The sequence below is a fragment of the Dreissena polymorpha genome, chromosome 7 (genome assembly GCF_020536995.1).
Source record: "Dreissena polymorpha isolate Duluth1 chromosome 7, UMN_Dpol_1.0, whole genome shotgun sequence".
Classification (NCBI taxonomy): Eukaryota; Metazoa; Mollusca; class Bivalvia; order Myida; family Dreissenidae; genus Dreissena; species Dreissena polymorpha.
Window position 1 is genome coordinate 99937143 of NC_068361.1, and position 18007 is coordinate 99955149.

The following is an 18007-nucleotide window of genomic DNA, read 5'->3' on the forward strand; positions in this document are numbered from 1 at the left end:
TGTCACCGTTAAAACACCAAAACAACAACAACAACAAAAGTAAGTATTTTTGCTCTCTGGATCTGGATCTGGATATGTACGTCGCAGGACCTTTCGGTGTAGGCGCGACGGAAGAGAGGGTGGTTTAGTCCCACTGTAGGACAGTTGACCTGAATATGTCAACTGTGTCCGCGCGAACAACACTTTCTTCAAGATTGTTCCACTCTATTAATGTCTTAGGGAAAAATGAGTTTTTGTATAATTGGGTTTTGCACTGGATTGGTGTGAAACACTTAGAGTTATTTACTGAATATTGTTCAACGATGTTGTTTACTTTGAAGTCTTTGAAATGTTTAGGGGTAATTCTACGCTTTGATTGCCGGACTGGGGTAAGGAAGTCTTGGCTAGGCATTGCTGGCACCAGCCCCTCAACCACCTTGAAGAAGAAGATAAGTCTATTGGCCTTCCTTCTTTCCTGGAGAGGTGGGATCTTCATACTCTTCAGCATGTTTGTCACGTAGCCTGGTGTTTTGGTGTAGTAGTCGCCGGTTATGAACCTCGCCGATTGTTTTTGGATCTTTTCAATTTTATCGATGTCTTTTTGAAGGAGTGGATCCCAGACAATGGAGCTATATTCTAGAGTGGTTCTAATTAAGGCGAAGTATGCTGTTTTACGGCAGGATTCGGGGCAGTGTTTCAGGTTGCGTCTTAGGAAGCCAAGTGTAGAGTTTGCTTTTTTGGTGATCTTATTTATGTGTGAGCTCCAAGTTAGGTCTTCTGATATTGTCACTCCGAGGTATGGGTTTTCTGGGACTTGTTGAAGGATGTGGTTTTCGAGTTGGTAAAATTTTGAGGTTTTCTGGTTTATGGTTAGGATGTAGCATTTTTTGGCGTTGAATCGCATGCCCCATGTGTTAGCCCAGGTTTCTAGTTTGTTCAGGTCTTGTTGTAAAATTTCATGGTCATGGCGACTTCTGATGGGTCGATAAAGTAAGCAGTCGTCTGCAAATAGGCGGACCGATGACTTAACTGAATCGGGTAGGTCATTTATGTGGCAGAGGAAAAGCAGAGGGCCAAGGACTGTGCCCTGTGGAACACCGGAGTCGACAGTTACCGGGTTTGATTTCTCTCCCTCCACAACAACATTCATGCTCCTGTCTGTAAGGAAGTCCTCGAGCCAGTGATTTATGCTACCAGTGACGCCATACTGCTTCAGTTTATGCAGGAGCTTTTTATGTGGAACCGTATCGAAGGCCTTGCTGAAATCCAGGATAGTCATATCTATCTGCGTGCCAGAGTCATAGTTGGAGAGAAGGTCATGGACAGTGGTCAGTAGTTGTGTTTCACAGGAAAAACCGGTTCGGAAGCCATGGTTAAGTTTAGTTAAGATGTTGTTATTTTCCAGATGGTTTAGGATATGTTTGCATATGATATGTTCTAGAAGCTTGCATGTTACACAGGTTAGGGAGACGGGTCTATAATTTTCAGCTAGGTGGACGTCGCCTTTCTTGAAAACGGGTGAGACAAAAGCATCTTTCCAATCTCGAGGAAGTTTACCGGAGTCTATAGATATTTGGAATATTGTTGATAAAGCAGGTGCTAACTGGCTGGCGCAGGTCTTCAATACTAAGTTCGGTATCATGTCTGGCCCTTGAGCTTTGGCAGGGTTGATGTTACGGAGGAGCTTCTCAACGCCTATTGTGGTGATACTGAGTGGGGGTATTTGTGTACGACATCTCTTTGTGGTGTCTGGAAGATGTGTATCTCCTGTATCCTTGGTGAAAGCAGATTTGAACTGGTCGATAAGCAGCTGGGCTTTCTCCTTACTGTCGCTCACAAGTCCACCCATCTTTTTCAGGGGGGCAACGCCGGAGCCATCTTGTCTGCGTGATTTTACGTAACTCCAGAAGGGTTTGGTGTTCTTTTCATCGAGGCCTTTTTGTATTGTGTTGTTGATGTGATTGATTTCGGCTTTCTTAAATGCCTTTTTACATTCTTTTTGGAAGGATTTGTAGGTGTTCCATTGTTTACTTTTTTTAGCATGTTTGTAGAGTCTTGATTTACGTCTGATCATTCTTTTCAGGTTTTTGTTAAGCCATGGTAGAGACTTGAGCTTCTTGCTCATTTTAGATGGTACATGTTTATTAATTGACTTTTCAATGCCTGCTTTTAGAGTGTCCCATAGTGACTGAATGGTTGAATCTTTGCTTTCTGCTTCAGTAACGACTGTGGCTGAGAGATGCTGCATGTCCTCGTTGATGCTATCCCAGTTTGCTTTGGAGAAAATGAAAATCTTTCGAGGCTTTTGTTTAATCTTCTGGGGGATGATATCTATGTCAGTAACCACCATGGCATGGTCGCTTATACCAGGGACTGATGATGAAGTTTTAACTAGAGATGGGTTATTTGTGAATACGAGATCGAGAATGTTGTTGTTCCTAGTAGGTTGGTCGTGGACTTGGGTTAGGCGATGTTCTATGGATAGGTCTACCAAGGCTTGTTGGACATCTCTATCAGTGGCTCCTTTTTTCACAATCAGGTTGGGCCAGTCAATATCTGGGCAGTTAAAGTCGCCGGCTAAGATGATGTACTTTTCTTTAGCAGTTGATGTTAGATGGCGGATAGATTCGTCTAGTTTATGGATGATGTTGATGTTGCGATGAGGCATATAGAAGGAACATAAGTATAAGTCCTTTCCCTTCCAGGTTTGTACTTTGGACCAGACTATTTCACAATCAGTGGTGAGATGTGGTTGGGCGTCCATCATGATGTTGGCACTCGCAGCAGTAAATACTCCTCCACCCACGGTTGATGTTCTGTCGTTCCGGTGTACAGTCAGGTTTGGAGGGAACACTTCGCTCGACAGGATGGCATTTTTATCCGGATCAGCACCTGGTTTTACTCCGCGCAGCCAGGACTCTGTGCCACATATTAGGTCTGGCTTGATGTAGTCTAGTGCTGCTATGAATTCTGATCTGTTGGTACGTAGTCCGCAACAATTTACGGTCAGTAAACGTAGGTTTGTCTTGTTACGATCAGTTGCATGGTTGGTGGTATGCTGATGGCTGGAGTTTCCATGTGAACTGTTTGTGGACGATGTTCTGTTTTTACCTGTTGGGTGTGGATGAGGGCTGCTGGAGTGTAATGGACTGAAGCAGGATGAAGTAACTGAGACAAAGGAGGTATCTGTATCGAGTAAGGGTGTAAAGACGTTTGAGGTATGAAGTTCAAAGCTATTGAAGGTGAAACTATCGATATTGATACTGTTGCATCTGCAACAATTCCAGACAACACTGGATTTGTTTAGGTGGGACATATTTCCCGATGGTATCTCTTCGCAGGATTTGTGAAACCATACTCCGCAGTTATCGCAGCAAACGCCTAATTGTGACCAGGTGACAGGGTTATCGCAGAGACCACATGGGCAGATTGAAGCATTTCCTGGGCCAGGGTTGGTTTCAACATCACCAGCAAGGAGCAACAGTAGGATGAATAAACATCTACCTTGTCTGAAGTGCCACATCCGGTCTCGTTTTGACGGTAAATTTCGGCGTTCGACAAAGGTAAAGCCTTTCACATGTGAGATGTTTAGTGAGGCTGCCGTCATGGATGCTCTAAGATTTTTGAAGTGATTTATTCGTAAGAATAGACTATTCAGACAAAATTCTTGTTTTTAGGGTTGCACATAAACGCACTTTAGATTAGAGACATGACTCAAATTTCACTGGCATATGCATTTAAGGGGTGCTGGACGTTTCGTGCCACTACCAGTTCGTGCCACTGATATTTGTGTAGGAGGGTATTGGACGTTTCGTTCCACTGATATATAAGCGGATAGGTGTGAATAATACCGTATAGGTGTGAATCATAACGGGTAACTTTCGCACCTTTGATTGTAACATCTATTCAATGTTAAATCAACATTGTTTTATTTCAAGATTATTTATTCAGTTTAAAAGTATTCTGCGATTTCAAGATTTATTTTTAATTACATGAACAAAAATGTTTAAGAGTCAATTTACATGCTTCTTATAAAACATTAACAATATCTAGATTGATAACATAAATATATTCGAACATTTTCAATAAATTAACATTACCGGTATATTATTACAAGAAACGAAACAAGATTTACTATACTCTTTTATATTATACATTAACAATATCAAAAGGGAATGCATACATACATTTTAACAATTTCTAGATTGATTACATAAATATATTAAAACATTTTCAATAAATTAACATTATATTCATTACACAGTTTGAATCATCATTAAAGCGGTGAGTTGTTTACTAATTGGTCCGAGTCGGTAATTCATTGTTTGCAAATAACTTAAAGGCACTTACCGCTAATTGATAGTTTGTGAGTCGATAGTAAAGCATAAGCTTTTCCTACAAGTAAAAGACCAACTTCATTTTATTAGGTCTTTATTGAATAAAATGTATTATTGTTCATTTGTGTTATATTATTATTTATGTATATAGTGCATACACATGAAGCATAAAAAATAACAGCACTTCATGTTTTATATTTATTAAACATAATGAACTATGCACAAATATTTTTTATTTTATTTTTACATACACATACCCGGTACACATGATGCATAAAAAATAACAACACTTTATGTTTTATATTTATTGAACATAACGAACTATGTACACATATTTGTATACTAACAATAAATCATTTTATTTTTGTTATTTATAATTATAATTGTTAACATTGTTGTAATTTTCTACATTAATGTACACCCCAATATCATTCACACCTATACAGCATTATTCACACCTATCTGCCTATATATTATCAGTGGGACGAAACGTCTACCCCTTTTCCACACAAATATCAGTGGCACGAACTGGCAGTGGCACGAAACGTCCATAAACCCATTTAAGCGCCGAATGCGTTCGCTTTAAAGTGAATGTATTTTCCGGACAAATTTAGTTTGGATATCATATTTGTGCATTTGAGTTTAACTTTATTATCCAAAAGTACTGTGTGTTTTAACATGATATTAGTCTTATTAAATGTAAAAAATATTGTGTTTTTTGTGTCTGTGTACCCGGTATTGAAAAAATTGAAAAGTAATCAATCTTATCCCTTACATTGAAGGGCTGTGGTCTGTAATAATTTTGCCCCATGGCCTACTCTCAAATCAATCCATTATAACGCTTTTCTTCATTACATGTATTGCAATGCTCAAGACAATATGATTATAGGTGCTACCTAATTTATGGGCAAAAGCTTTTTCGATTACCATGTATTTTTAATACTTCGGAGTCATAACATATTTATGTCACGCTATAAATCAAAGAAAGCTCATTTTCTTGGATACATTTCTACATATATTGGTGAATGAATATAAAATACTGCATCGGGGATTATTTTAAGGTTCAAATGTTTCAAATGCATCTTACAATATACGAAAATAACTCATCAGTCTGAAATTCACAATTGTGACGCCATTGTCGCTTTGTCACGTGACGAGTTTTCATTTGGATACTTTCGTATCGACCTTGACATTATTTGCTGAAATTGTAAACATTACTTTCGTTTTCTGAAATCTATTATTTGTGATAAACAACTTACGTCTGGTGGATTATAAGACTGATTTCAGTGTGAATCAGGTAGTTTTAAATAATATTTACTTTGAGTTTGTATTTACACTACAATTTGTTTACAAAAAAAGCCAGAATAATCTAAAATACCAGGAAATGTCATTCTGAATTTGAAAACACTTGAGCACATAGTATGTTACTAAAAAAAGAAATAACGTCATATGACCGTGAAATCTCGGGAGATTCGCATTTCAAGTAAGTCTGTCACATCGCTGTTTTTCTCGATATGTAAAAGCAGAATAGATAAATTTTAAATGTTTAATATAGTATTTTGTGAAAGATTATATCAGTTAAATGTGAAAAATGTCAATCTTTCCGATCAATTGGTTGATTTGGGACAATAACTGCATTTAAAAGCTGTTTTGGACCGGTCTTTATTAACTGTCAACTTTTCGGGAATTTCTGGTTGACTTTCCTAATGGGGTTGGTCCATAACTATAAAGTCGCGCCAGTCAAAAATCATAAAAATCATAAAAAGCGACATTTAAAGTTATGGTAGCCAGAACTAACGAGTAACATGTTCCTAGCTTTAAGATCTAGCATCTTATAATTGTGTGTGTTTTCTAGCCACAGGAATTTAAAGCTGGTTCGGTGGTTGCGGTATAGTGGATATGGTGTCTGCTTAGTAACTGGGAGGTTTCTGTATTGATCCCTTAAGTGGGAGCGTTCTTAAGATCACCATTAAGACACTAAGTACTGCTCATTGTTGGTTCGGGTACTACTTAAATGTACCTGGGGTACTCTTAAGTATACTTAAATGTACACCTGGTATGAAAAATTTACTGAAATGTACCCGGAAATTCTTACGCTAAAGAAGTCATTGTCTTTCTTGGGTGAGCTGCTAGCACAAGCATGTTAATGACGTTAGTATATCAGTGTTTTTTTTCATTCAAAATCGGGTCCGGTAACCAGACCCATTCCCAATGGAAAAAAGTATATATTTTTCCCAAATGGGAGCTTAAAATTCCCAATGGAACCAAAGATCAATATGTTGTTAATCTCCCATCCATATAAGATCAACCTTAGAAAATATAATACTGGGCACACTTGTATCCTCAATTTTGAAGCATTTGTTAGCAAAACAACAACAACACTAATTTCCCAATTTTAGTCAAAACGCTGCAAATGTTCCCAATCCAAAGGGACCCGGCCCCATTCCCAAAATGGTGAAAAAAACACTGTTATATATATTCAGTACATATATAAAAAGGTGTGTGGTATTGTGTGGAGATACAAAACCCTTCACATTTCACATCATTTATTTGCACAAAAACTAATAGTTACACAATCAGTAATACTAAAACACTGTCATCAACTTACAAGAATATTTACATATATGAAATTCCAAAGACTTAAGTGATGTTATCTTTTGCAAAACTGTGGAATCAATGAAGTAATATTTTATTACCTTTTACAAAATTGACTAGAAATGGCGCTGCACAGGCCGACGTGTTTCCCCACGCCGCATGTTTGACCCAGGGGCGCCCCAGGGTTGGTAATGGGGCCATGCATAGTTGAGATTGACCATATTGTCATATCAATTTGAAGTGAATCAGTGTAGAAATGAAGAAATTATAGTAGAAAGGCAATTTTGGGTGGGTGTAGTCTATGTGGACGGGGCGCCCCAGAGTTGGTAATGGGGCCATGCATAGTTGAGATTGACTGTATTGTCATAAGCGAGATTCAGTATCAATTTGAAGTGAATTGGTGTAGAAATGAAGAAATTATAGTAAAAGGCAATTTTGGGTGGGTGTGTTCTATGTGGGCGGGGCGCCCCAGGGTTGGTATTGTGGCCATGCATAGTTGAGATTGACGGTATTTCATTAGAGAAGTTCGGTATCAATTAGAAGTGAATCGGTGTAGAAATGAAGAAATTATAGTAAAAGGAAATTTTGGGTGGGCGTGGTCTATGTGGGCAGGGCGCCCCAGGGTTGGTAATGGGGCCATGCATAGTTGAGATTGACTGTATTGTCATAAGAGATGTTCAATATCAATTTGAAGTAAATCGGTGTAGAAATGAAGAAGTTAATGTAAAATAACATAAAAAATGAGTGAAAATTTCTGGAACGGCCCAACCACAACCCCCATAACTTTTGACCCAGGGGTCAGATCAAAATTCCAAATACAATGTAGTGCAGGTTCGCACATATGCCCATAGCTACCATGTTTGTAAGTTTCAAGGTTCTAGTGCTTATAATTTAGGAGGAGATAGTTGCCAGGACGGAAGACAGAGATATATACAATATCCCCACTTTTTCTCCGAATGCTGATATTGTACTAGCGCATAAAACATTTTTGATGGAACAACAAGTAACAACAAATTTATTAATTACACAATAGAAAGGTATTCATATTAATGGCATTATGCACTAACTAAACAAGCTATTTGCTACTGTTTAGAATTACACTATCTTACTAAAAATGATCACAACAGGTACTTCTTTTACATACTTGTGGTAGTTTTGTATTACTAGTTTGACATTTACTGGCAGACACTTGTCGATATACAGACTAAATTTGCAAGGGAACCTTCATATTTCTTCAGCATCATTGCCTTCAAATTGTTAATTTAACAACCCTTTGACAATGTTTGCACATCTGATCTTATAATGCCATTGCTGATTTTTGTTTATAGATCATATACAGATATTGACTTTTCAAAGTTCTATAAAAGTTTACACATGTTCCATCCAAGTAAACTAACAGAACCAATAAATAATAAGATCACCACAACAAATAACTGTGTGTATATAGCTTAGAAACATTGATAGTTCAGGAATCCCTGCTTTGATTATTTCTGTAAAACCAAAACTGTCAGTGTTGCTCAATAGAATGGCTGGAGTTGTGTGATGCTGCATGCAGCCCAGCTCTTGCCTTGGCAAACAGCTTCTAAAAATGGAAAACCAACTTTAATCTTAAAATTTGATGCAGTTTCTAAATGTCCTGTTGTTAGTTTTTTCATATCGAATCTGGATGATTTGTTACGAAAAATTTCGGTACCAAGATCCAACGGTATTAGATTTTGTAGTTTTAGGCCTTAACTTTATATAGTGATATGTAACCTTTTGGGATATCGGCCAAGTGCGAGCAGACGAGGTGTAAATACGTTTAAAATAAGCTAAAAGACTAAAAAGTTAAATCGGAATATCTTAAATTTTGTGAATAAATGTATTTCTGATGGATAACAACTATAGCTTACCAGAATATTGCTGATGATCCCACGTTAAACTGCTGTCTGAGAGCGAATGGAAAATGCGTCACAAATTCTGACAAGTTAACAGTAGGGTATCATTAATGAAATACCACGAAAATACTGGGAGAATATAGAGAACTATAATGTGTAAAACAAATTATCTTTTGACAAGCGTTTGTGATTTGTCAGGATAATAATAACAATAAGATATCGAAAAGATCAAAGCAAATAAATTCGAAAGAAATCAAAGATTGAGGCAAAACATTTAAGACGGGTTATATTACCGAAATTGTGTTTGGTAAAGATCGTCACTATATGTAGTGAACCAGTCTATGAGACAGGAAATGAAGAAGATGAGTATTCAGGGGAGATAATTGTGTATCTTAATTCTGAAACGGTCTAATGTAGTGGAGAAAAACATATAATGCGAGAATATTAAGTGTGATTTGCTACACATTTATGATGTCATTTATATACTTTTTCCTGAGGTATGTTTTTACATGTGATTCAGCATATGTCAACGTGTTTTTGATTTGTTCTAGGTCATAAATAGCATCGCGAAAATATATGTCGCATGGCAAATTTTTTTGAGAGGCATCCCTAGGTGTAATCTTATGTCTAAATTTTCATATGTATGAACGATCAACGCCCGCTTCGCGGGCTTTTGCCCGTAAGAGTAGTTCTTTCATGCAAAGAATACACACATTTTGCATTAATTGTATTTGATAAAATTTACATGCCTGTATAGATACTCTAACGGGGCTTTTTTCCCCATCATTTGCCCACTCATTTTGTGAAAAATTGAGTCTCCAACGCATCAAATTTGCGTTGCCAATTTCTTAAATTTGTAAAATATTTTCAAGAACAAAAAGTCTTGCTCCATTACTATTAGTTGTTCCTGTTCTGGATGGATCAGCAACTTAAACCAACATATTTATTCAGTTAAATCGAATCTTGATTATACTCAATTTAAACCTTGATTAGAGGAACCATGATGCTTCAATTGGTCATATTCAAAAGACTCAGTCTATTGAAAATATCACTCATAACTCAATTTGTTTTATATGCATATAACAAGGAAATTAATTGGGTCTGTACAAATTACTAAACATTTCACGTCGCTTTAAACGTCTCATTCATTTGATTATATACTCTTATTACAAAATATCAAATCAGATGGGATAAGCACAGGGGCCTTTAAGAGGCATAACCTATACTGGGCATAGACCAAAAGCCAAAGGAAAATACCAAATAAATTTGTTATAAACACATGATTACTTTTGCCATAAATGCCTTATCCTACACCAAAAATATAAGAAAAAAAAATGTGTTGTGAAATTTCATGCGTAACGAAGAATATACCTGTTTTGTATGTTTAATTGTACTTAAATGCAAATTATTTGTTCTTTAAATAGTTTAACTAATACAAAAGTCCCCATTTATTGGTAAAAGAACAACATTATTTTCATCAATATAAAATGCTTTTCCATAATGATATTATTGCAATGATGTTTTTTTTCAATATAGATCTATATAACATTTGGTTTGAAAAAAACAACAACACCAAGACATGGAAAAACAAATAAATGATGGGCACAAAGCTGGCCTCTAGCAATCTATTTAATTAAATTTGGGCAAATATGCACAAGCAAAATTTAACGCCGAATTGTAAACAAAATTAAATACCGATGTATTTTTATAAATTTTTAACAGCATTCATATGAAAGGTTTTCTGAATCAAAGTGTAAGCTTGCATGACAAGATTGAACAGAATAATAAAAAATTGTAATTGAACATCTTCTGCTATTGATGCCTGACCATATGCTTAAAATGTATAGTAGTGATCAATACATCTGTCTAAATTCCTGCACAAAACCAATGTTTGAATAATATTCTTAAATTCACCTCTCAAATCAATAAAATCAATTAAAATTTACACCAAATAGTCTGTAGAACAACAGCCAAGGCATGAATGATTCAGAAAATTACTTTGATAACATGTAAAGCAGTAAAAAAAAAATGAACTGGGTCACATGTGTGCAAATGAACTCGGACACATTTTGTTCTATGATTCATGAATTCCTTGCAATTTTGCTATGTCTACCAGGAATGATATCCATAAATCCAGGATATGTAATCATAGCAAACTGGTGAACTTTCAACATTCTGATCAATGAGTTCTAAAATAATGTATTATTGCTGGCTTTGCATTTAACAATTGAATAAAGGCTTGAGTTTTTTTTCAGATGTTCAAAGTAGCTGGCAAAGCGGAGATTATAAGATCTCAACAGAAGGATGAATATTACCTGACATACTTGAGAAAAATGTCAGCTGATGTTGTCCATAGCTTGCTTGGTAGTTAGAAAGCCTTTATTTTTATGTGAAACACTAAGGTCTTTTGTTAACAATCTTATTCAGTATAAATAGTAATAGTATGTATACTCGTTTTTGTTTTCTGTTTTTACTTTTTATATTGGGACTAATGACATTAAAAGACTTTTGAAAAAATAAATGCTTGAAAATATGCCTCTTTATTTTATATGCATCTATTAAATCAGTCCAATATCACACTGCAGAAGTAATTATTATTCAGTAGTTATAACATTCAAGGTTTTGTATTATAATCATACACACATTTTGCATCATTATCATACACATATTTTGCAGGTGCAAGGGCCTGGATTACTTGGCGCAGAGAGCTGGACCTGGCAGCTGACCTTGGGTACTTCTGTCTCACAACCCTCTCGGGTAAGTGTAAGAAAAGTCAGGTATTTCGCATGTGCATAAAGCATAAATTTTTATAAAGTGTCATCCCAGATTAGCCTGTGCAGTCCTTGCAGGCTTATCAGGGAGACACTTTCTGATTTGATTGTATTTTCATTTAAAGGACGGGGAAAAGTGTTGTCATTGATAAGCTGGAACGATCTGGAAATTCCAAATGATACTTAACAAACATTTCTTAAGCCCTGATTATAAAAACCGCATTTCAAGTATTGTCAGCAGAGTTTTATCAATCTGAACACATATATCAGGTACGGCTTCTATCATCTTGATTATCTGAACATGTTGTTTGTTTAAGATGACTGCAATTCTGTTGGGATACAGATTTGGATTTCTCTGTATTTTTTAATGGGAGACCAAGCTGGCTGATCTGGCTTCTTCTTCCATACTGATTAAGCTTTGATATTGTTTAATCTTTTAAACTAGTGATTATTTATCATAACATTCACTTGGAGACTTTTTTAACATAACACGTTTCAAAGTTCAATATCTTAGTTATGATTTAAGATGATTATTCAATATTTTACATTTGATTACATTTTAAACAAGCTGATGATAAAATTATCCACCCGTGACGATCGGACGCTTTAGCACGTGGTGTATGTATGGTTTCATCTTTTTTTGCAGGTGGACATGTTGAAACACAATATTATTCTTAAAAAACAACGATTTCATCATTTTAGGTGGGTTGTTACACCAGGAGAACATAAGATTAATTCTAAAAATGTATGGCTTGTGTGAATATTTTGGAGCACAAGCGCACATTTTGTCATTTTGGCAGGCTATCAGCATCTGTAATGGAGACTTTTCTAATGCAAAACTTTTCTATCTTGAATATATCACTTATGAGTTAAGATTTTTATGTTAATTTGTACATGTGATCATTTGATTACATTCTGTGCAAGCTAGCAATAAAATCATTCATCTGTGACGATCGCACGTTAAGCACCTGATGTAGGTAGCCTGCAATTTGCCAAAATTTGCGGTTGCGCTTCTAAATATTCATATGAACCATGCATTTCTAAAAATTAATTAATTGTTTTCCTTGTGTAAGCAGCCAGTTAAATTGATGAAATTGAAATAAATTTAGAATAGTATCGTGTTTTACCATTTTCACGTGAAAAATAATTAAACCTTACTCACCCCATGTTCTAAAGCGTCAGATCATCACGGATGAATGATTTTATACTGAGCTTGCCCAGAATGTAGTCAAATGATCACATGTGAAATATTTATTCAAAATCTTAGGTTATAACTGAGATATTCAAGTTTGAAAAGTGTGGCTTTAGAAAAGTCTTCAAGTGTAGGGTTTCATAAAGATATGTCAAACTATTTCTTAAGTCATGGTATTGAACATTGACTTCAATTCTTCAACATTGTTTGGGATGAAAGCAGTCGTAGTGCCTGTGCATGTGGATTTATAAAGGAATATCTGGTATTTATTATATACCTGATTTATGTTCCAAAAAAATACAAGTTGTATCAATTGGTAAAATACAACTGCACAGAAATAATTCCCGTCTTGTGGCTTGCGCTATTTCGTATCACACTCCTGAGATACTTCATCACGCAAGCCACTCGACTGATACAAACACACGGAACAATTGGCTAGCTTAATATTCCGTATGTATGTGTTTCAGGTTTCCAGACCATAGGTGAGGAGTATGTGAACATTATCCAGGTGGAATCTTCCAGAAGACATGTACCCTCTATACTGGTAGGGGGATAATAATGTAAAATCTGATACAGTAATAATCTCAATAAAAAGTTCTTGTTACTAATCTGTTTATAATTTAATTTGCTGAATGATTTATATTAAAGACTACAATTCATCTTATGTAGTGTTCTTGTTTGTTTTGATTTTGGGCCATTCTCAATCTCAACAAAACAACAAAATGCCTTTTCTGAAGGGAATTTTGGGGGTAGTTGAAATGTTAGAAGGTAATCCATGTTTTGTTTTAAATTATCAATAAAAAAACTTAACAAATTTTATTTATTTTTTTGCGCAGATTTCAATGGATAATTATCAATAAACAAACAAATGTGTGAAGCATTTTTCCTTGCCAGAACTGTAATATTGCTAGTTTGAAAATAAGACATACACTTGTTTGTGGATGTATAAGAAGTTTTAAGAACAAGGTGATTAATTGCAGCGTCGCCTCACTATGGTACTCTTCCACGTGTTGATACCGTACACCATACGCAAGGGTCTAGACTGGCTGGAGAGGAGGCTGCAGTCACATGGTCTCCAGGAGGTCCCCATAGCAACCAGGGAGTTTCTCCTGAAGTGCATTCCCATTGCTAGGGACCTGGTCCTTTACACACACAGACTGCACATGGCTGTGTTCTACATGCAAGGAATGTTCTATCAACTTGCAAAGCGATTCAATGGAGTGCAATATGTAAGTACTGGAATTTGTGAAATTGAATAAAATGCTCTTCTACGTCTTGTTTTACCAAAATTTCTATCTACATGCTCAGTGCATTATTTTCTTATGACACCTGAGCCAATTTTGAAATTGATTTTGCTCAGGAAAAAAAACAACATTGCAGCATAATCAGTTTCTGTTACATGACTTTAACGCTTGTGAAAACTCTTGATATAATATTAAAGTAAAATCAACATGAAACTCCCTTAAAAAATTAATTGTGCTTTTGTGGTATAATGACAAGTTTTGCAACATTAAAAAACATCACTACCAGTTATAGAGAAGTTTACTGCTATATGTCGAGGAATGGGTATAGTAATGGACTAATAAACATACGGCCATGTTTTTTCTGACACAATTTGTTATTATGTATGGAGATTAAATTTTAGTTTACATTTGTACTTTGCTTTAACCTGACATATAGACACATAACTTTATAATATTTGGGTTTGATCTAACATCTTAAAATAAGGCAATTCTCACTGTACCTCTTATTCAACCAGGAAAAGACAATTTCATATATACATGCACTTAGTACTGGTTTTCCACTTCGATATGCTTAGCTTTCTATTGGAAAAGTTAAGATTGGGTTATAGACTGCCATTACTAGCATTTAGCTAAAATATTGTTAACACCAACAAAAATACTACGTCACAAAAAAACAAAAATAAAACCAAAAAACAAACTCTAAATAATGTTAACATTGACAAAATACAACAAAAAAACCACAAAAAAACCCTAATGTTTCCCCCATATTTTGCTAGTTGCAGTACACAGGTGGTGCACAGAGGGTGTCTGATGATTCAGTGAGCAAGAGTTTCCGAATTCTAGGCTGGCTGACCCTGGCCCAGCTTGCGGGGTCTGCATTGCTGGGAACCAGGGCATACTTGCAGCAGACGTACAGAAAGGGAGCCGGCCTGATAGGAGGAAGTGATACCCAGTAAGTACTTTTGCTCTGCAGTTGTGGAATAAATTGTCAATTTAGCGTGCATATAAGATATATTTTCAGCCATACACTTTAATCAATGACTGTGTTTGTGAAAATTAAGTGTTGAGTCAATGGATATTCAAGTTACTGTATTGTTTCATTGAATATTCTGAATAAGTATAAAATACTTCAACATCAATTTTATAATTCTAATTTTAACCCTTACATTGTCCTTCTTTTTAGTCCCCTACCAGTGAAACTGGAGAGGGACTTATGGTTTGCGCTCTGTGTGTGTGTCAGTCTGTCACTTTTTTCTGGATCCTGCGATAACTTTGAAAGTTTTTCATATTTTTTCATGAAACTTGAAACATGGACAGATTGGAGATTATGCACGTCATTTAATTTTGTTTCTATGTCAAGAATTCTTATTGCTATGGCAATAAATATACAAGAAATATTGCTGAAAATGGTGGATCCTGCAATAACTTTAAAAGTTCTTCATATTTTTTTTCATGAAACTTGAAACATAAGTAGATGCCAATATAGAGATTTTGCACATCATTTCATTTTGTTCCTACGTCAAGAATTCTGGTTGCTATTGCAACAAATAAACTACAAATATTGCTGAAAATAGTGGATCCTGCGTAGGTAGGGGACTTTTATTGTTTGGCAATAGTCTTGCCTAAATATTATTATTATAAAATATATAGCAATATCCTTTGACACCATTTGTAAAAACATTAATGAATGATGTTTTTTAGATAAATTTTGTAAAAAAACTCTTGAATATGAGATGCTTAAAGCAGAATGCTACTAAATGAGCCACACTCTGGGAAAACAGGGCTTAATGCACATATGTAAAGTGTCATCCCAGATTAGCCAGTGCATTAAGTATCGTCCCAGATAAGGTTTTTGTTTGTTTTTTTGTTTATAAGGAAGTCTTTTTTAAACAAAACTCCAGTCAATGTGGAAAGTGTTGTCCCTGATAAGCCTGTGCATGCTGCACAGGCTAATCTGGGAAGACACTTTACATACATGCATTAAGGCCGGTTTTCCAAGAATGCTACAAAATCTATTTATATCCCTTACTTAGTTCAGAGGTGGGAGGTCAGGTGTCCCCAGACAGAAAGTGTGCCCTGTGTCTGGGTGAGAGGTCACGTAGCTCCGCGACCCCCTGTGGCCACCTCTTCTGCTGGAGCTGCATACACGACTGGTGCGCGACCAAGGTACAGAGGCATTGTTGATTCATTTCTAGGATATTAGGTTTCTAGGACATATTCAGTTTTAGGATTTTTAGGTTTGTAGGATATTGGTGTTTTTCGATTTTTGGTTTGTATGAGATTGGTTTCAGTAACCATATTAAGTTCTAGGATTGTAAGGATTGTTGGATATTGGTTTATAGGATTTAAGGTTTAGGACATTTGTATCTGTGATCATAGTTCAAGGATGCTTAGGTTTGTAGGAAATAGTTTCTTGAACCATATACATTTCTAGGATTTAAGTTTATTTACCATAAGAAGTTGTACAATAGACCAAGGTTTATTTACCAGTAGAGGTGGTACAAGTGATCAAGGTCTGTTTACTATTAGAAATTAGACTAGGCTTTTACGAGTCTCAGGTGGTTATTGTTATTATTGCAATATATTCACCGTCACTGTATTTTAAAGCATCTGAGTTAAAATTGTATGTAAGTAGCTGCATGACCACTACTACAAAAGAACTATTTCAGCGACAGATCGGCACCCAGTCTATCAAGTATGTTTCTGTTCTAGGCCGAATGTCCTCTGTGTAGGGAACACGTAGAGCCACACCGTATCGTCTGCCTACAGAACTTTGATGCCTCCTGATGATAGTTGAGGGTGTATGTGATGCAGAACCTATAACTGTACCTCATTCTGAGGAAACTGGTCTTAATGCATGTGCGCAAACTTTCGTCCCAGATTGGCCTGTGCAGTCCGCACAGTCAAATCAGGGACGACACTTTTTGTCTAAACTGGACTTCTCTTCAGAAAATGCTTCCTATTTATGATAAATTTCATATAAGCGGAAAATGTCTTTCCTAAATAGCCTGTGAGCACTGCTCTAATCTTGGACGTCATTTAACACACTTGCATTAAGCCCAGTTTTTCCAGAGGGTGGCTCACCTCATTTGTACCTCATATCTGGTACTGTGCACGGGCTGTGATATGGATTTCTCCTGCCGTAATGTCCCGCGACCAGCTACTTATGGTGTTGCTCGCACTGGCGACCATGTTGTGTAATGTGATTTTTTTTGTTACACTTAAAATATTTTCTGGAAATAAAGTGACTTTAAACAATATATCCATTGATTTTTTTATTAATTCTGTATCAGATGTTAACAGCCATGAACTAATTAAATTTTGTAATAAACACTAATTTTGTCCTTTCTATGCTTATGTATATCTCTGTAATGTTACAATTGGCGTGTTTTGTCTTCAAGTGTCTATATCAGCAACTAGATTTATGAGCAAATATTGTTAGCAAGTGGCATTGTCTTCAAGTGTCTATATCAGCAACTGGAATTATGAGCAAATATTGTTAGCAAGTGGCTTTGTCTTCAAGTGTCTATATCAGCAACTGGAATTATGAGCAAATATTGTTAGCAAGTGGCATTGTCTGTAAGTGTCTATATCAGCAACTAGAATTATGAGCAAATATTGTCTAGTGGCATTGTCTTTAACTGTCTATATCAGCCACTGGAAGTATGAGCAAATATTGTTAGCAAGTGGGAGTGTCTATATCAGCCACTGGAATTATGAGCAAATATTGTTAGCAAGTGGCATTGTCTTCAACTGTCTATATCAGCAACTGGAATTATCAACAAATATTTTTAGCAAGTGGCATACATAGTAGGGGAAAGACCTAAAGCAAAATAGCCTTTTGCTCCACATTTCACAGTTACTCTGTGTCTCATAAAAAAAGACTGTATTCACAAAAAACATAATTAAAAATAAAATGTTAAGATCCATCTATTTGTTAAAAGTAACATATTTGAAACCTTTTTTGTTTAATTTAGTATTGATGAATATCAATCGCATCGTCACTTTTAAG

The 18007-nt window shown here is 35.8% G+C and overlaps 1 protein-coding gene across 1 annotated transcript; it reads left to right on the plus strand.

The window, feature by feature from the left end:
* Positions 1-4: 4 nt before the first annotated feature.
* LOC127837964 (peroxisome biogenesis factor 10-like) lies at positions 5-17255 on the plus strand. Its single transcript, XM_052365440.1, has 8 exons — positions 5-39; positions 11044-11152; positions 11465-11545; positions 13219-13295; positions 13732-13980; positions 14772-14947; positions 16029-16161; positions 16708-17255. Exons 2-8 carry the CDS (start codon positions 11044-11046, stop codon positions 16780-16782), a joined length of 900 nt encoding a protein of 299 aa, XP_052221400.1. The 5' UTR covers positions 5-39; the 3' UTR covers positions 16783-17255.
* Positions 17256-18007: the final 752 nt, after the last annotated feature.

Excerpts from the sequence above, each read along its gene's own strand:
- LOC127837964 (XM_052365440.1), top strand. The coding sequence starts at position 11,044 with ATGTTCAAAGTAGCTGGCAAAGCGGAGATTATAAGATCTCAACAGAAG. Across the intron at positions 11,546-13,218 it reads CTGTCTCACAACCCTCTCGG|GTTTCCAGACCATAGGTGAG; the intron begins GTAAGTGTAAGA and ends TATGTGTTTCAG. Across the intron at positions 13,296-13,731 it reads GACATGTACCCTCTATACTG|CGTCGCCTCACTATGGTACT; the intron begins GTAGGGGGATAA and ends GATTAATTGCAG.